At 38.2% G+C, this 15,803-nt stretch overlaps 2 protein-coding genes across 2 annotated transcripts; one reads left to right on the top strand and one right to left on the bottom strand.

Annotated features, from left to right (window-relative positions):
• Positions 1 to 905: 905 nt before the first annotated feature.
• Positions 906 to 14,018, bottom strand: prkra (protein kinase, interferon-inducible double stranded RNA dependent activator). The gene is made up of 8 exons (XM_086266494.1): positions 13,787 to 14,018; positions 11,295 to 11,470; positions 10,719 to 10,800; positions 9,071 to 9,149; positions 8,855 to 8,972; positions 8,678 to 8,772; positions 8,418 to 8,580; positions 906 to 1,761 (listed from the first exon to the last, which is right to left on the bottom strand). The coding sequence occupies exons 1-8, from the start codon at positions 13,822 to 13,824 to the stop codon at positions 1,610 to 1,612; spliced, it is 903 nt and encodes a 300-aa protein (XP_086122620.1). The 5' UTR covers positions 13,825 to 14,018; the 3' UTR covers positions 906 to 1,609.
• On the top strand, positions 3,359 to 5,253 carry LOC147311555 (uncharacterized). The gene has a single exon (XM_086266493.1). It carries the CDS (start codon positions 3,699 to 3,701, stop codon positions 4,914 to 4,916), a length of 1,218 nt encoding a protein of 405 aa, XP_086122619.1. The 5' UTR covers positions 3,359 to 3,698; the 3' UTR covers positions 4,917 to 5,253.
• Positions 14,019 to 15,803: the final 1,785 nt, after the last annotated feature.

Below are 15,803 nucleotides of genomic sequence, written 5' to 3'. Positions count from 1 at the left end.
TTCAATTTCTGGTGCAACATTCAGATAGTAGGGTCAGAATTTCACAGAAATAACACAGATACATGGCTTCATTTTATCTTGTATCACAGGTTCAGGGTAGTGGTGGTGTAATGATGTGCGAGATACTTTCTTGGCACACTTTGGACGCCTTAGTACCAGCTGAGCATTTTTAAAATGCCACAGCCTGCCTGAGTATTTTTGCCAACCACGTGCATCCCTGTATGACCCATAATGCACCCATCTTCTAATGGTTGCTTCCAGCAGGATGTGTCATGACAATTATTTTACTGTATTTACAGTAGACGACAATCTAATAGAGCATCTTTGGGAGGTGGTCCAACAGAAGATTCCCATCCTGGACGTGTGTCCAACAAATCTGCAGGGCCTGTGAGATGCTGTCATGTAACTATAAAACAAAATCTGTGAGGCACCTTGTTGAATCTATGAAATGAAAAATTAGGATGTTCCAACCCAGTACCAGGAAGGTGTACCTAATAAAGTGTCTGTTGAATGCATATGGATAATAGTGTCGTTTTACTCATTGCTTTCAGGTTTAACTTTCACTGTTGTCATTTTTCTTCTATGAAAGCAGCTGATGCCAGTCACAGGGAGAGATGGGTCTCTGTACCTAATAGAGTGGCCAGTGAGTGCAAATATCACTCTTTAGAGTAAAAAAACCAAATTCAAATAAATAAATTACTGTATTTGACTTTTCTTTGGGCCACTTTTTTGTTATAAAACAACACAAATTAAGTAGAAAGCACCCATGAATTCACTCTGATGTAATTAGCTTTGTACCAATACTTAACAACGGGCTGGCTGATGAATAAATGGCTGTCCAGCGGTCATCTCCCACGGGACGCATTTCAATCAATAACACAACAGCCGGCTCCTGAAGGCGCCACAGCAATTTATTCTCTCAGTAGGCTCTATTGCACGGCCATTAACACACGCCAACACTCATTAACATTTATTTAATGTTATTTCATTTATTTACTGGATCTGAACACTTGTTGTTGCTGCCATTTTTCTCTACCAACAGTAAGTTCATACAGCAGAGAACACCAGTCAGTAAATCTATTAAATATAGAGCAGGTTTTACTTCTATAGCTATACAGAGGCACACTGCAACAGACCAGCAATCATCTTTTCTATTCCGAGTCAAACTGATAAAGAGCGATGGATGAGTGGAAGTAGGACAAAATAAATACTAATAAGAAATAAAAACATGGCCTGTCTTTCTGTCCATATGTCACACTAGACAAAATGTATGGAAAAACTAGACATTCAAACCACTGACTGCACTCACACTGTGTGTAAAAAGATACAAAGAAAATCGTTTGTAATATTCTTCCACTTTTCATCACATACTTTGGGACATTTAAAATAAAAACATAAAAACAACCACACTTCCGCTCGATTCTTTTACAGTTTGCTCGCGAGTATAAATAGAGGTGAAAAATAAAGCTGATGCTTTTTCGGGTTACTGCGCAGTTGAGTCTACTTTGCCATGTGCATGATTACAAAAATATACCCGGGCAATCGCAGACTGGGCATCAGCTGATGTATGTGACACTGTGGGTGCAGCGACTGCTGGCGGCGCCGTTGTTTATTTGATGGAGGCCTTGATGTACTGTAGTGCGCTGTGGGCTGCGTCGTTGTGGGCGTTGCTACAGGAAATGCCTGTGCCGTGGCACACGGTGACAGGGGTGGTGGACAGCTCTGCCAGGCACTGATACTGCCCGTTCACTGTGAGCTCATCTGCAAAACAGTTGAATAGTTAACATCTTGCAACACATATTTTACAGCCACAAGCTGTGGATAATGGTTTCCATTATACTACAGAATTGAATTTAACTCTTCCCCCTTTGGACTCCTACTGGGAGTAACCCTTGTTTCTCTTTTTCTGAACATAGAAACTCAACTTGAGCACTAAAAGTATTACAACAGGCCTGGTTCACCCATTCACACACATTTATACAAGCACTTTTTCCACGTCTTAGTGCTTTCTAACATATACATGCCAACAAATGCATTGGAGAGCAACCTGGGCTTCAGTACCTTGCTAAAGCATACTTTGGCATGCAGGCTGGATCAAACTACCAACCTTCAGATTAGTAGATGACCTGTTTTACGACTCTACAGGCATTTTACCAGGTAGGTTCCATCACAATTAGCAATCTTGGTAGACACAGAGGATGTGTGCACAATTTTTGGCCTTTTGTTTACTTTCTTGTTCTCTATGCTCCTATTTCCTCTTCTCTTTCCCCCTCACCCCCCACCCTGTCATGACAGATAGCAGCCACTCCCTGAGCATGCTTCTGCAGGACGTCTCTTCCTGTTAATAGGGAGTTCTTCCTCAGCACTGTCGCCAAATGTTTGCTCACAGGAGACTGATAATTCATTCATTACTGTTTGAAAATACAACCCAGTGTAAGGTTCATGTATTAAATTATATAATGATAATAATAATTAATGATAATATTCATCATGATTATTGTTGTTATTATTTTAAAATTCATTGTTTTACTAAAAAAAACAAAAAACATAGTAAAACACTTAAAAAAAAAATAAGATGCCAAATTACAATTATTTAATCGCAGTTGTGAACAGGTAAATGTGTTTTAGCAAAAATTGAAAATTAAAACAAATCATTTTACGAGGACTTAAATGTCCTTTGTTCCCCTTTTGTTAAAACCGAGAAAAATGCACCACAGACAAATACTGAAGAAGGAAATGGTTGCCTTATATTTACATTGTCTACAAACTCAAAAACCAAATTTCTCTTAAAAATTTAGATTTGCAAATGTGAACAAATCAACTTGTCAGAGATATTCATCTCCACTTGAAAAAAAACAACCCCACAAAACAAGAAAACTGCAGCAAACACCACAATAATAAACAGCATGTCCAAATTAATAAGTCTTCTAATCAGATATTGATGCTTCTTTACTATGTGACGCAAAAATAGGAGACAGATGCTTTTTTTTAACTAGTTAAGCACCCAAATAAAAAAATCAAATGTTTCTATGTTTGAGTCACAGCAACTTTGACAGTAACATCTGCAGTAATATTCACGTCTCTAATGACATCTCACAAGCGTTCGCTTTATTTTGATACAAAGACTGTTTACACAGTTTCTAATTGCAGAGAAATACATTTATTTTGGTCATTTCATTGTCGAGCAGAAAGCTCACCCTTCTTGTTATACCCTTTAGATGAACAGAGAGTTTTTTTAATTAACTACATATTCTTTAAATAATGTTCCCTTTTATAAAAAGTAGGATAATTATTAAAAAAAATTATTATAGCTCTGTTACATAGGAAAAAACCTGTCTTTTTTCTGTGGTCTGTTATATAACATTAGGGGTGTTCGTGGCAATTAACTTTTTAATCGACTAAGCGGGTCAAGTAAGAAACACTTAAATATTAAGTTACATTTGAAAACTGTTTAAAAAAAAACATATCCCCATTCCACATTCCAAAATGTCATGTGACAATCTGATTGGCTTAGGAGTGATGATGTCACAAGGATGTCACAAGGATGTCACAAGGATCCTTTGAAGTTTTTCTATAAATAGGGGTGAGAAACAGCAATTTTCAGTTCGTTTCTTCGCAGCCTTTGTGTTTGCAGCCTTCAAACGTTCACTACAGAAAAATTTGGAAACCTCTCAGAGTCATCGGATACAAACGCCAACATGTATCCAAGATTACGGCAACCAAGACAAAAAGATTTCGCCGCCTCTCCTTCCACGCGTGGCCGGCCAATTTCTCCAAATGGCCTCTTATCCATCCAAAGGGCATTACAGGAGAGTAGGAATGAAAACAACCATCTCCAGAACAAAATTCGACAAATTGAAGAAGAAAAACGTCACCTGGAGAAGAAGTGCTTACAGATGGAAGCACAAAACAAACACCTGGAAGAAACACTACAGCGCCAGCCCGACATCAACATTATTAATGAGGGCTGGGGGATCAAGTTTGCTCAAGCCAGAGAGCAGATTGTATCCCTCATCAAAGAAAACAAGAAAAAGAGCGCTGAAGTTAAAGAAATGTCCGAGCAGCTTCAAGGCAGGAAAGCGACGATTGATAAAATGGAGTGGGATCTGCAATACATGGACCAAATGAATCACCTGCTCCAAAGAAAGCTTGATGAAGCTGAAGAAAAAAATAAAGAAGTCCTCCAACAGAAGGAACAACAGGACACAAAGCAAAAAGACCTGCAGCGCGAGCTCCAAGGCATGCAGGAAAAGTACAGAATGGTGAAGGCAGAGTTGGAACAAACATTGGTCCAAAATAAAGACCTCCTTCAAGAGAAAGAGCAACAGAAAGAAAGACTGCCAGAAGAAAAGTGCATTATCAAGGACTTTGAGAGTAAAAATCAAAAGTTGCAAGGATTCTGTGATGAACTGAAGGTCAAAACAAGTGAGCTGGAGGGAGAAAAGGAAACACTAGAAAAACGATGCTCACACATGCAGAAAAAGATTGATCACATGGCCAAAAACAACTCAGAGCTCATTAAGGGGATATTGTTGGAATTCAACAACTTGAAGCGGGAAAACACAGAAATGCAGGCCCAAAAGCAAAAACAAGACAAAATGCATGAAGACCTGCAGTGTACGCTCCGCGATATCCAGAAAAGAAATGAGCAGCTAGAAGGCCTGCACAAAGAAGATCAAGTGAGAAATGCAGACCTGCAGAAGGCAAAGCTGACACAGGAGGCAACATCCAAAGACCTCAAAGAAAAGCTTGAAGAAACACAAGCAACATTAGAACAGGTGGAACAAACATGCAAGAAACTTGAGAGGCAAAACACAGAAACCATCGAGGAGTTGAGAACCCTCATCCTGGACAAAAAGGCGCTCGTGGAAAAGTCCATGAAAAAGAAGAAAAGATTCTTCAGCTTTTTCCGATAGAGGGACAATACTGCTTCTTCAACTGATGTAGCCTCGTCTTGCTCCACCTCTGTTCACCCCCCCAACCAGTCCCGGCAGTTGACTGCCCCCTCCTGAGCCTGGTTCTGCCGGAGGTTTCTGCCCGTTTAAAGGCAGTTTTTCCTCCCCACTGTCGCCTAGTGCTTGCTCAGAGGGGATTGTTGGGGTTTTCTCTCCTCTACCTTGTTTCGTTATTTACTTGTTAACTTTTTGAACTTACCTCATTTAACCTTGTTTCGTTATTTACTTGTTAACTTTTTGAACTTACCTCATTTAACCTTGTTTCGTTATTTACTTGTTAACTTTTTGAACTTACCTCATTTAACCTTGTTTCGTTATTTACTTGTTAACTTTTTGAACTTACCTCATTTAACCTTGTTTCGTTATTTACTTGTTAACTTTTTGAACTTACTTCGTTTTACCTTGTTTCGTTATTTACTTGCTTGTTTAACTTTTTTTTCAACTTATCTAACAAAATAAAACAGTTGAATTTATCCTTTGAGTATTGTTCATCTATTCTTTACAGAGTTTTTCCAAAACACTTTCAAACATTCAGATCTGTCTTTCATTTTCTTCTTGAAACCTCATGAACGGTGAACTAAAAACTCTGGAACATGGTTTGAAACACTGAAATTGTTTCAGCTGAAACTGGCAAAGTCATACGTGCGTGTGTGAGTGTCACAGGTGATATGGTGTCATTAGTCAGGTCATCATGTTTAGGCTCATTCACTCCAGAATTATTTAGGCCAAATCTTTAAAACAGTGTCACTGCACACACATTTCAATCACACAAATGCAGGATTAATTCTTTGCAGTATCTTCTCTGATTTATTATGAGAATGTCACGCCTGATCATTTGCGCCCACAACATCAAAAATGGGGGCAAAAGGGAGGAGACCACGTTTAATCGATTATAACACGAGGTCAGAAATATAAGTGCTGACATGAGTAGTGTCCACAGAAACCTCTGAAGCTCAGCTAAAAACTCATGTAAACCATGTCTACAAACACCAAACAAAGCAAAGACACCAGACAGTTAAAAGAGCAGTTACTGCACCATGAATCTGTGGACAGGTAATATCCATATCCATATCCTTTATTTTGATACAAATATTGTTTACCTCATTCTGTAATGGCAGAGAAATACATTTATTTTGGTCATTTCATTTTCGAGCAGAAAGCTCAGAAAACCCCTGAAGGCCAAACAGGTTAAAGTTAATTCCCAATAAAACTAACTGTGAGATATTGGACTACATTGCTGTCTGTATTATTGTTAAAGTCATAAATGATCACCTTTAAAGTGTTTGTGCTGATAACATCATGTACAGTAAGACAGGCATGGAGAACAGCACTGACTGGGAGAGCCTTTGAACAGATGACATACTCAATTCAGTTCAACATATAAGACTTTAAGAATGCACAAGCATCTACCTCAAATCTATTTTTTTAGTCTATCATCTGTGATATGATTATGTAAAATTATAATGTATTGTTCATCTCCCTTAAATAAACAGGCAGCCTTAATGTGTGAAATATTCATATATTAAAACACTCAAATTTGTCTGTTGTCTCAGTGGCTGATAGTGTCCCACAGGCGTCAATGTGAGCTTGAAGTCATTTATATTTTTTAAGTTGTTTAATGTGTAGGTGCTCAAGATTTTGAATGAAAGCCTCGGAACTTCGGCAGCACAAAAAAGTGGCTATTCTTTGTGTCCATATGGATCAGTCCCTCTTATTACCATTATTTCCTTATGCCATAAGTTGTCTAGTTAAGTATCAGACTAACGTTTAAAGCTTTTACTTGAGTGAAGTAACTCACGTTACTGCTACTGCTAAATAATGTTAGCTAAGTTTACAGCATATTCCATAAATCACCATGCCATAACTAACTGCTATAATAGCGCTGCCGTACTGCATCACACTCAGTGCATTTCAATCATTTCTCCAGTACGTTTGATAGCTAGCAAAATAATAATAATAATAGCACGTGATATGTACACATACTCGAAAATTATTTACTAGGACTCACATTGGTGTAACTTTGTGCTGAACATTTGTGTGGTCAAGATCTCTGTCTAAATAAATAAATAAATAAATCTGGGCAAATTCCCAGATGATTAAACATGCAACTATTTTGCTGGTAATAACTGGAGTAAAGAAATCAACCGCCTATTCATGCAAGATAATTCATAATTTTGTTGGTTAGGTCTGATTATTGGGAGGGGTCATAACCCCCCTGGAAATTACGCCCCTGAGGACTCACCTGTCATGTGACTCAAGAGTCCAAAGTCCACCAGTGTCGTTTTCTATCAAACACTCATTAAAACAGCAAGTTAGTGCATTCATCCCCGACTGTTCGGCGGAGGGGCGGGGTCACACAGTGGTGCATGGCAGCCCAGGTGGAGAAATTTTGCTTTTACACTTTGCAACTCGTTTTATTTCTCTACCTGATAAGAAAACTATTCGGTCATATAGTTATTTGTAGTGAATGAAATACGGCTTCAAGCATGTTTCAAACCTTGAAAAGACAATACTAAAATTCAAGAACTTTCACGGATTTCAAGCACCCGTAAAAACTCTGGGAAGAGCAGATAATTCAAGTCTTATTGACACCAGCCTCACTGTTCAGTCACCTATGCTCTTTCTGCTTCACTCTTTTCTTCTGTCTCACACTAACTGTGAATAGTTGGCATAAGAAAGTTTCTCTCTCTCTGCCGTCACCAAGTGTTTGCTTAAAAGGGATTGTTGTTTTTTCCATTTCAATATAAACTGCCTTGAGTTGACTATTGTTGTGATCTGCCACTGCATAAAGATAATAGGGCAGCACATGAAGCAGGACAAAGCTCCAACTATCTCAAACTGGTTTCTTGAGCATGACAACGAGGTCACTGTACTCAGATGAACTCCACAGGCACCAGATCTGAATTAAATAGAGTGTCTTTGACTGTGGTGGAACAGGAAATTCACATCATGGGTGTGCAGCCAACAAATCTGCAGCAACTGTGTGACGCTGTCACGGCAGCATTGACCAAAATCTTAGATGAATGTTTGAAGCACCCTGTTGGATGTATGCCATGAAGAATTATGGCAATTGTGAAGGCAAAAGGCATCCGATCCGATCCCAGGTGTAACGTAATGTATGGAAAATGTCTTTCGTCAACCTCACATCTGGGGTTTTTTTTGTTGTTTTTTCTAACACCCTCACAAGTGCCCCACTACTCTGAAGATTTCTCAGTATTAACCACTGGAGCGGTACATGGCCTCATTTGGGAAAGCACAACTGCATAGATGACCCAGTTTTATTATTTTAAAAAGGGATGAAAGTTGAGTATTTAATCAAGACGTTAAATGCGTTCTATGATTAGGGCGACGGGAGTTTTTCTTTGAATCTGATGTGAGTGAGGGAAGCTGGGAACCACATAATCTGAGTGGAAGGCACCAGTATTGCTAACAGAAAAATACAAATGCAGTTTGTTTTCTTACCAATATCAAAGTATGTGACCTCAAAGCCTTGTTCATTGGAAAGGTCCAACATCATCTGAATGTAGTCTGTGTTGGGAATGCTCAGCGGGTTTCTCCTCAGTAAAGATATCTTCTCTGCCATCGAGTTCCTTAAGTTTTCAAATCGCACACTTGGTTTAGGACCCTGAAAAGTAAAAACATCACAACACAAAAGAAATTGCCTGAAATGTTGAAGTTGCCTGTAGACGTCACACAAATGAGCCAAGAAAGATCCGACATACCCATGTGATTTCAGAACAGCCTGATAGACTCTGAAGCTTTGCCACAATTTTCTCTGCAGCCACTTTTTTTGCAGCTTTTTTTGAATTTCCTACACCTGTCGAGAAAAAAAGATAGAAAGTTAGGACAAACGAGCAAAATCTTAGAAATTTTTCTTTGAACGTGAAAAATAATCGCACCCTTCTCTGACAAGGACTCCAATCGACAAATAACCGTGAACTCTCTCTTATGTGGTGGACCAGCCTCTGTTAAAACTGTGTATTCAGGAAGATGCCATCCTCTTTGTAATGCTAACTCCTAATGTGAACGATAAGAAAAGATCATGAGGGAAACACAGTTCATTTCATACATATGGAAGAAATGTTCTTGCATAAACACAGCCATGGCTGGCACACCTGGAGTAACCCCACAGAGTTAGGATGATTGTTTGTCTCTGCTGCCACACCATTACTGTCAGACGTCCCAGGAACATTCCTGCTTGGAATTAAAGAGAAATCACAAGAGTGTCATAGTATTTAGTAGGCGCTACAAGTTACAAGCACAAGATTTAATCTAAGATTTCTCAGGCTGACTTCCCTCCTGCAGCATAAATACAGAGCTGTGCTAAAAGTCTTGAGTTAACCCTCATTTTTCTAGGAAAATAGTAAATTGGTACAACAAATGTACAACCAGGCATTGACATACAAAACGTACAAGGCAATAACAGAGTTCACATCATTCTAAGAAGCTTGACAGTCAATATTTGGTATGATCACCTTTAACGCATCTTTCTCCAGCACAGCCTAAACTCTTGTCAAGCTTTCTTGTCATTTCTATAAGTAGTCTTCAGGAATAGTAAAAGATTTCTGACAGATACTCAGAGCTCTTCTTTTGAGTGTTGCTGCCAGATGTATTATTGTAATTGCTAAAATAATAAAGTGGTTGCCAAACCGATGCCCATTCACATGGTACTGCTGGGTGGATCAAAATCTGATAGTTGACAAGAGCCCCAACACCACTGGCTGAAATGCAGCTCCAAGCCATGACAGAATCCCCACTGTATCTTTCTGATGGCTGTAGACACTCACCATGCCTCTGTCGTGGCCTTCTCTATACATAGTGATGACAATTTAAACCAAATATTGTTCATATGTTTGTTTGTTTTTTCCAACCTTAAGTTTCCTCAAATTTTATAAGGACACACTGCACACCAATCTGAGATACTCGAAGTTTTTAGCTAATAGGTTTTTTGGAATCATCCAAAATTGGTCCTTTGCTATGTTATCTGTTAAGTGTAGCCACAAAAATGGTTTATTTTTTGAGTTATGTAGCTTTTTATTGCTTGAATGATTGATAGGTCAGTGTTAGGTGGCTTAAAAAACAAGAATCTTCTGAAAGTGATGATGACATACAAGGACTGAACTGAGTGAAAGAGCAGCCAATGTTTAAAAAAACAAATAACTCTGAATGACCTTCAGAAAGACTGAGGAACTATTGCTTAAAACCATCTTAAAGAATTCAGGAAAGTCTGACTCCTTGATAGTAATCTATACACAAGGAGTGTATAGTCATGGCTTTTCCACAACACTATAACCAATCCTTTGACAGATGTCACTATAACAACATAACCAGCATTATTTCTATAATTCCAATTACTGTTTTGACTTCAGTGTTTAAACAAATGAAAATAGTAAAAGATTCCTGTCATATTCTTAAACATTTGTGTTTTATGCTATAACAGCCAGTGTGAAGTCTATAAAATGTCCAAAATGATTCAAAATGCAGACAGATTGAGTTGTTAAAGTTCCACAACACTGGCATGGTTTTGACTGAAACTAATTTGGGATGCAATTCATTTTTTTCATTGCTCATTAATCTAATTATAGCCTTGACGATTTACCCAGAAAATGAACATAAATTATCGTAGCTTTGCTGTTGCCAACTTTATTTGGCAGCACAAAGTCCGCTTGCTATTCAAAGAGGTAAATATTCATTATTTGCGAACCTCTGAGGAGTACAACTTTTATTTCCAACCAGTAATTTAAATGATTACACTCTACTTACATGACTCCAGCATCTATGTTCATAGCTTTTAGAGCAGCCTCTGCAGCCTGGTGTTTAGCAGCCTTTTTACTCGGCCCTTGACCTGAAAAAAAAGACCAATCAGTTGCCTGTGTTATACAATATCAAAACAGCAATAATAATAAACCTAACTGAAAGCCACAGTATCCTAATCAAATGTAAAGTGTGAGAGGCTAGTGGGAAGAACAAAAAGACTTCAACTTTGAAGCCTTTTTCCCCTAAAGCATAGGCTTGGTGACAGATGTTAAATACAGACACTAAGTCATTTCTCATCACCTCAACATGAAGAGCATTCCAACTGCTTCTCACCCTTTTTCTCTGGACCTGCACTTTTCTATGCCTGAAGTGTGATATCTTTGTTAAAAAACAAGGGATATAGAGGGTAAATTTAAACACTTTGCTTCAGCAACAGAAGAGAAATTCAACAAAGTGACAAAGAACATATTGCAGCCTGAGGCACTCTCTCTGAATTACCACGGTGCAATTTTCAATTCAAATAAAAGCCCTCATTCGGTGACAGCCAGCTATCAGCACAGCAGGGGTGACAGCGTAGCCTACCTATGCCGCTTACGTCACCGACTGTCACGCTGAAGACAAAGCTGGGCTGGTGAGCCTCTCCTTCAGCCCTCTCCATCACGTACACAGGAAGGTTTCCGCTTTTCGTGCCATATTCATGCAGGATCTGTATCGGTGTTTTCCCCGAGTTGCTTTTCTGTGATTCGTTTGTATCCAAGCTGCACGTAGTCAACACAAGGACAGACAAATTATGAGCTATGACTGTAATAACTGACTCATTAAATTTGAATGACAGAATAACAAATGACAACAGGATGACTGATTGTGCACTTAAACTGCTTATAAAATAAAGGAAAAAGTGAAAACGTCCATGTTTTCCCAGTTTTATCAGCCCTAGTACCAAAAATGTAATTATATCTCATTTTTGTCTTAAAACAAACAACAAAAGGCTGTCAATACAAAATTGTTAATGAACAGAATTTTAGAGGCCAGAATAAGTCAACTTTCTACCAGTTTGCCTTGAAAATTTCTCTAAATAATGAACTAAATGATTAATCAATGAAATAACAGTTTAATCAAAGAACTTTTTGCAATTTCTTCACTGTTCCATAACCATGGCAGCGACACAGATCATCTGAGACATTATCGACTGACAAGAACAGGAACTCCTTTATACTGTCTTAGTTTGTAAATGACTGGTTCTTATGTAGCGCTTTTCTACTCTGTCCGAGCACTCAAAAAGCACTCAAAGCGCTTTATACAGCTAATTCATTCAACCAATCACCCATTCACACAAGAACTTCTAAGCTTAAGTGCTAAGTATCTAACATACATACACATTCACACTCCGATGGATGCATCAGAGAGCAACATGAGGTTAGTATCTTGTCCAAGGATATTTGGCATGCAGCCTGGGATCGACCACCGACCTTCTGGTTAGTGGCTGATCCGCTCTGCCACCTGAGCTACAGCCACCCCAGAAAATGTACAGGAAAAGTATTTAACAGTGAGGATGGTAAATTAAATGGAGCAGTTCCTTTCTGAGTAATGCAGTCTAGTGAGTCTATTAAAGTTTTAATTGCATCTATTATGTCTCAGACTACACTATTGTAATTCCTGTGACATGCCACTTCATTTTCCATATTAGAGCCCGACTGATATATCAGCCGGTATTAGCTATTTGCATACAGTGTATCAGAAAATAGCCATTTATTGGCTTTTACAAACAGCTAATAAATGAAAATTTTAATTAATAAATAAAAGAGTAAAGAACAGACAGTAGAAACATCTTTCAACTATAGTATGAGTGTTGATGTTACAGAGTTTTGCAGCTTTCACCTTCACTTTGTTGTGTTGGCAACACAAAAACCCCAAATACAACAAACAGTGGAACCAAGCAGTCTTGAAGAGCAAAAACAAGTAATCCATGACTTGATGCAGCAAAAAAACTTTCTATTAAAAGTGAATTGTCATATTATCCTAGTAAGAACAATAAATAACAAATAAATACCAACACTTAACAAATGTTAGAGAAATCTGTTCATGTCTTGAGTCTGAAAGAAAAAAAACCCAATTATGTTGTCCAGTATATTGTTGTTGACTTTTTTTAAATCACCAAATATTGGCATCCTATATCAGTCAAGCTCAATCGGAGAAGACTCATAGAGGTAGTGAAAGAGGACGTACAGATGGTTGCTGTGGCAGGTGGCAGGAGATGAGCTGTGGAGACCCTTTAAGGGAGCAGCTAAAGGAAGATGATGATGATTCTGACACGCATTGCTAAAAATTACAATTAAAATTAAATTGAATTAAATTAAAAGCTCTCTTTTTCTCTGCTTGCACACACTATGTACAGCAGAGGTTTCCCCAATGTGCCACATAAATTACCAAAGCAGCTTTTCAGACTATATACATTTAAAACTGTGAGTGTCAGTCTCTTTGTTTGTAGACTGTAAGGAGGGTATTGGGCCTATGGAGATTTACATCATGGGCGTGCAGCCAACAAACCGGCAGCAACTGACTGTGCGATGCTGTCATGTCAGTATGGAGCAACAATCTCATTCACCACCTTGTTGAATGAGGGAGCACTGAAGGCAAAAGGTATCAGTCATCATCTCTACCATCAGCATCATCGCCCCACGTTTTTAACCCTGGAAGTTGTACCTCCACCACCATCTTTGTTATGACTGAATTCCCATTGATTACAGCTCTAGGATATTTGGCTACCACCTCTTTCTCTCTGATGATGATGTCTCCTTTTCATACAGAGCGGATAGCTGTGGTGAATCAGTGCAGACATTTTTTTTTATTATTTAACGCCATTTATTTAAAAGATTAGTGAAAGAAGCAACACGTAAATACAACTTAAGACCAAATACTTGGCACGACTTCAGCTGTAGCTTCTAGCTAATATACCATAATATGCACTTTAATTTAACTACATTATTATTTGACACAAACTAGATATGCAAGCGGTTTGGTTGATTGTGCACCGTTACCTCGAATCACATAACTACTATCAATAAAACACTGACCTCGCATCCTCGCTTTTCACTGCTGGTGATTGAGACATGTTTGCAGCTCACGGTTCCTCACAGGTCTGATTACAGACTCTGTTCCGGCCAAAACAACTTTTAAACACGACGATGAGATATTTTTCTGGACATCTAGCAATGATTCTGTGATGGACATTAAGTGGCCTGTCAACGCTAGCAACTCCTCACTGTACTTTCGCCGGGGAAACAATCGCCAGTTTAACATTATATCAACATCCGGATCAACGCGGGTCAAACGCACGTCAGAATGTGTGAGCTAAAGCGTTTACTGCCACCTACCGGTGAGTCCTACCTATTCAACTGGACGGGACAGTGTCCCCGTAAAACATGTTTTAGATCATTTTTTTTAAATAAAAAAAAATCTAGATTAAATTGTAAAACAAAAAAAACCGTTGTATCTTTAAATTTACAGTTACTATTTCTACTACTGCTACTACTACATAATAATAATAATAATGATAATAATAACAATAATATAATAATAGCTGGCATTGACAAAAAGAACACAAAGAACAGCAAGGCTTGTTTAAACAGCAATAAATAAATAAATCAAAACAACAGGAAACTAGGTATCATAGATTGAGAATCTAAATGATAACATTTTCTGCTGGTTAAAGCCTGGCTATAGAGTAGAGGTGGTTATGGTCTGTCCCCACAGTAAGAGTATGATGCAATTAAATCTAATGAAGTTGCAATGGTAGCACTGTAATTTCCCAGTTGCTGTTTTTTTGTTTTAGTTTTTCATTTGATGTTTATTTTATTGTTCGTTGATATTGTTCTGCATGAAAAAAGCCAGTTCAAAAGAACAATCCTGCTTTCCATGTGGGTACTCCAGAAGGCTGTTTGAGCAGTGTTTAGTAGATGAATCCTTAAATTACATTTACTCGGGTAAATAACAAGTGGTTTGGGTGGATAAGGAAATGCATTCCAGACAACCTCATCCCATTCGTGAAACATGGTGGTGATGCTGTCATTGTTTGGGTCTGTTTTTCTGCATACGGGCCAGGACAGCTCACCATCACTGAAAGAGCAATGAATTACATGCTACGCCTCCGAATTCTAAAGGAAAATGTTGGGAAATTTGTCTGAAGTGAATCTCAACTGAAAGCAGGTTGTGCAAAGCAATCAAGTGGTTCTACAAAAGGACGGTCATAGAGAAATTGAGTTATTATATTTAAACCAAGAGAAATCTCATGAAAGAGCCCAAAGTAAGGAAACATACCAAACACCCAAAGCTTTAAGACAACTGAGCTTAAAGCTTTAAGCTTAAGGTTGTGTAAGACTGATATGACTGTCTACTGTTTTCCTAATAATGTTAGGCTGATATTTGTTAGATCAGTTTAGCTGGGTTCACTTTATTACCTTTTACAACTTGCAAATTCTAAAATTAAATAAAGCACACAGTAAAATGCCACATTTGGAAAATCGGAACAAAGGCTAATTCCACAATTATTCATAATTTTGGAAATTATATTCATTGGTGTATATTTCTTAGACCATATTTTTCTCATATATGTATTTAATGTAATTTTGTATGCATAGTGTATTGTGGTTTTATATAACTGAATGCTGTAAATCTTCATTGTGCATTGTGGATGTGAAACACCAACGAGGGACAAGGGTTTGGAAATTAGGGCGCATTTTGATTCACCACTGAAACACATGAAATTGCCTGTAGAAGCCAAAGTTGGTCAGGCCACACTGTTAGCTATGGTTGAATTTCATTCGATCCTGACCTCAACTCACCAGCTTGCCTCTATAGATGTACTTCTTGCTGACTTACTAAAGCAGGCAGCTTTTTTAATGTCAGGGGGTTGCTAAGTAGTTAGGAACCAGATTAAACCCATTTGCTTTTGTATTTTAAGTCCTTTTATAACTTTTACCCTGCAGTACTTTAAACTGGCTGACCATTTCAATGAGCAGGGGGCACACTATTTCAGTTATAGTCTACAACTTGCTTAAATTGCTGTCATTCAAACACTCTGTCCATCCAGAA

This window comes from Aulonocara sp. 'chitande type north' Nkhata Bay, linkage group LG16, assembly GCF_057382095.1.
Source record: "Aulonocara sp. 'chitande type north' Nkhata Bay isolate Kocher_YH1m ecotype deep benthic linkage group LG16, A_spYH_male_GT1.1, whole genome shotgun sequence".
Lineage (NCBI taxonomy): Eukaryota > Metazoa > Chordata > Actinopteri > Cichliformes > Cichlidae > Aulonocara > Aulonocara sp. 'chitande type north' Nkhata Bay.
This window is presented reverse-complemented; position numbering and strand designations above follow the sequence as displayed.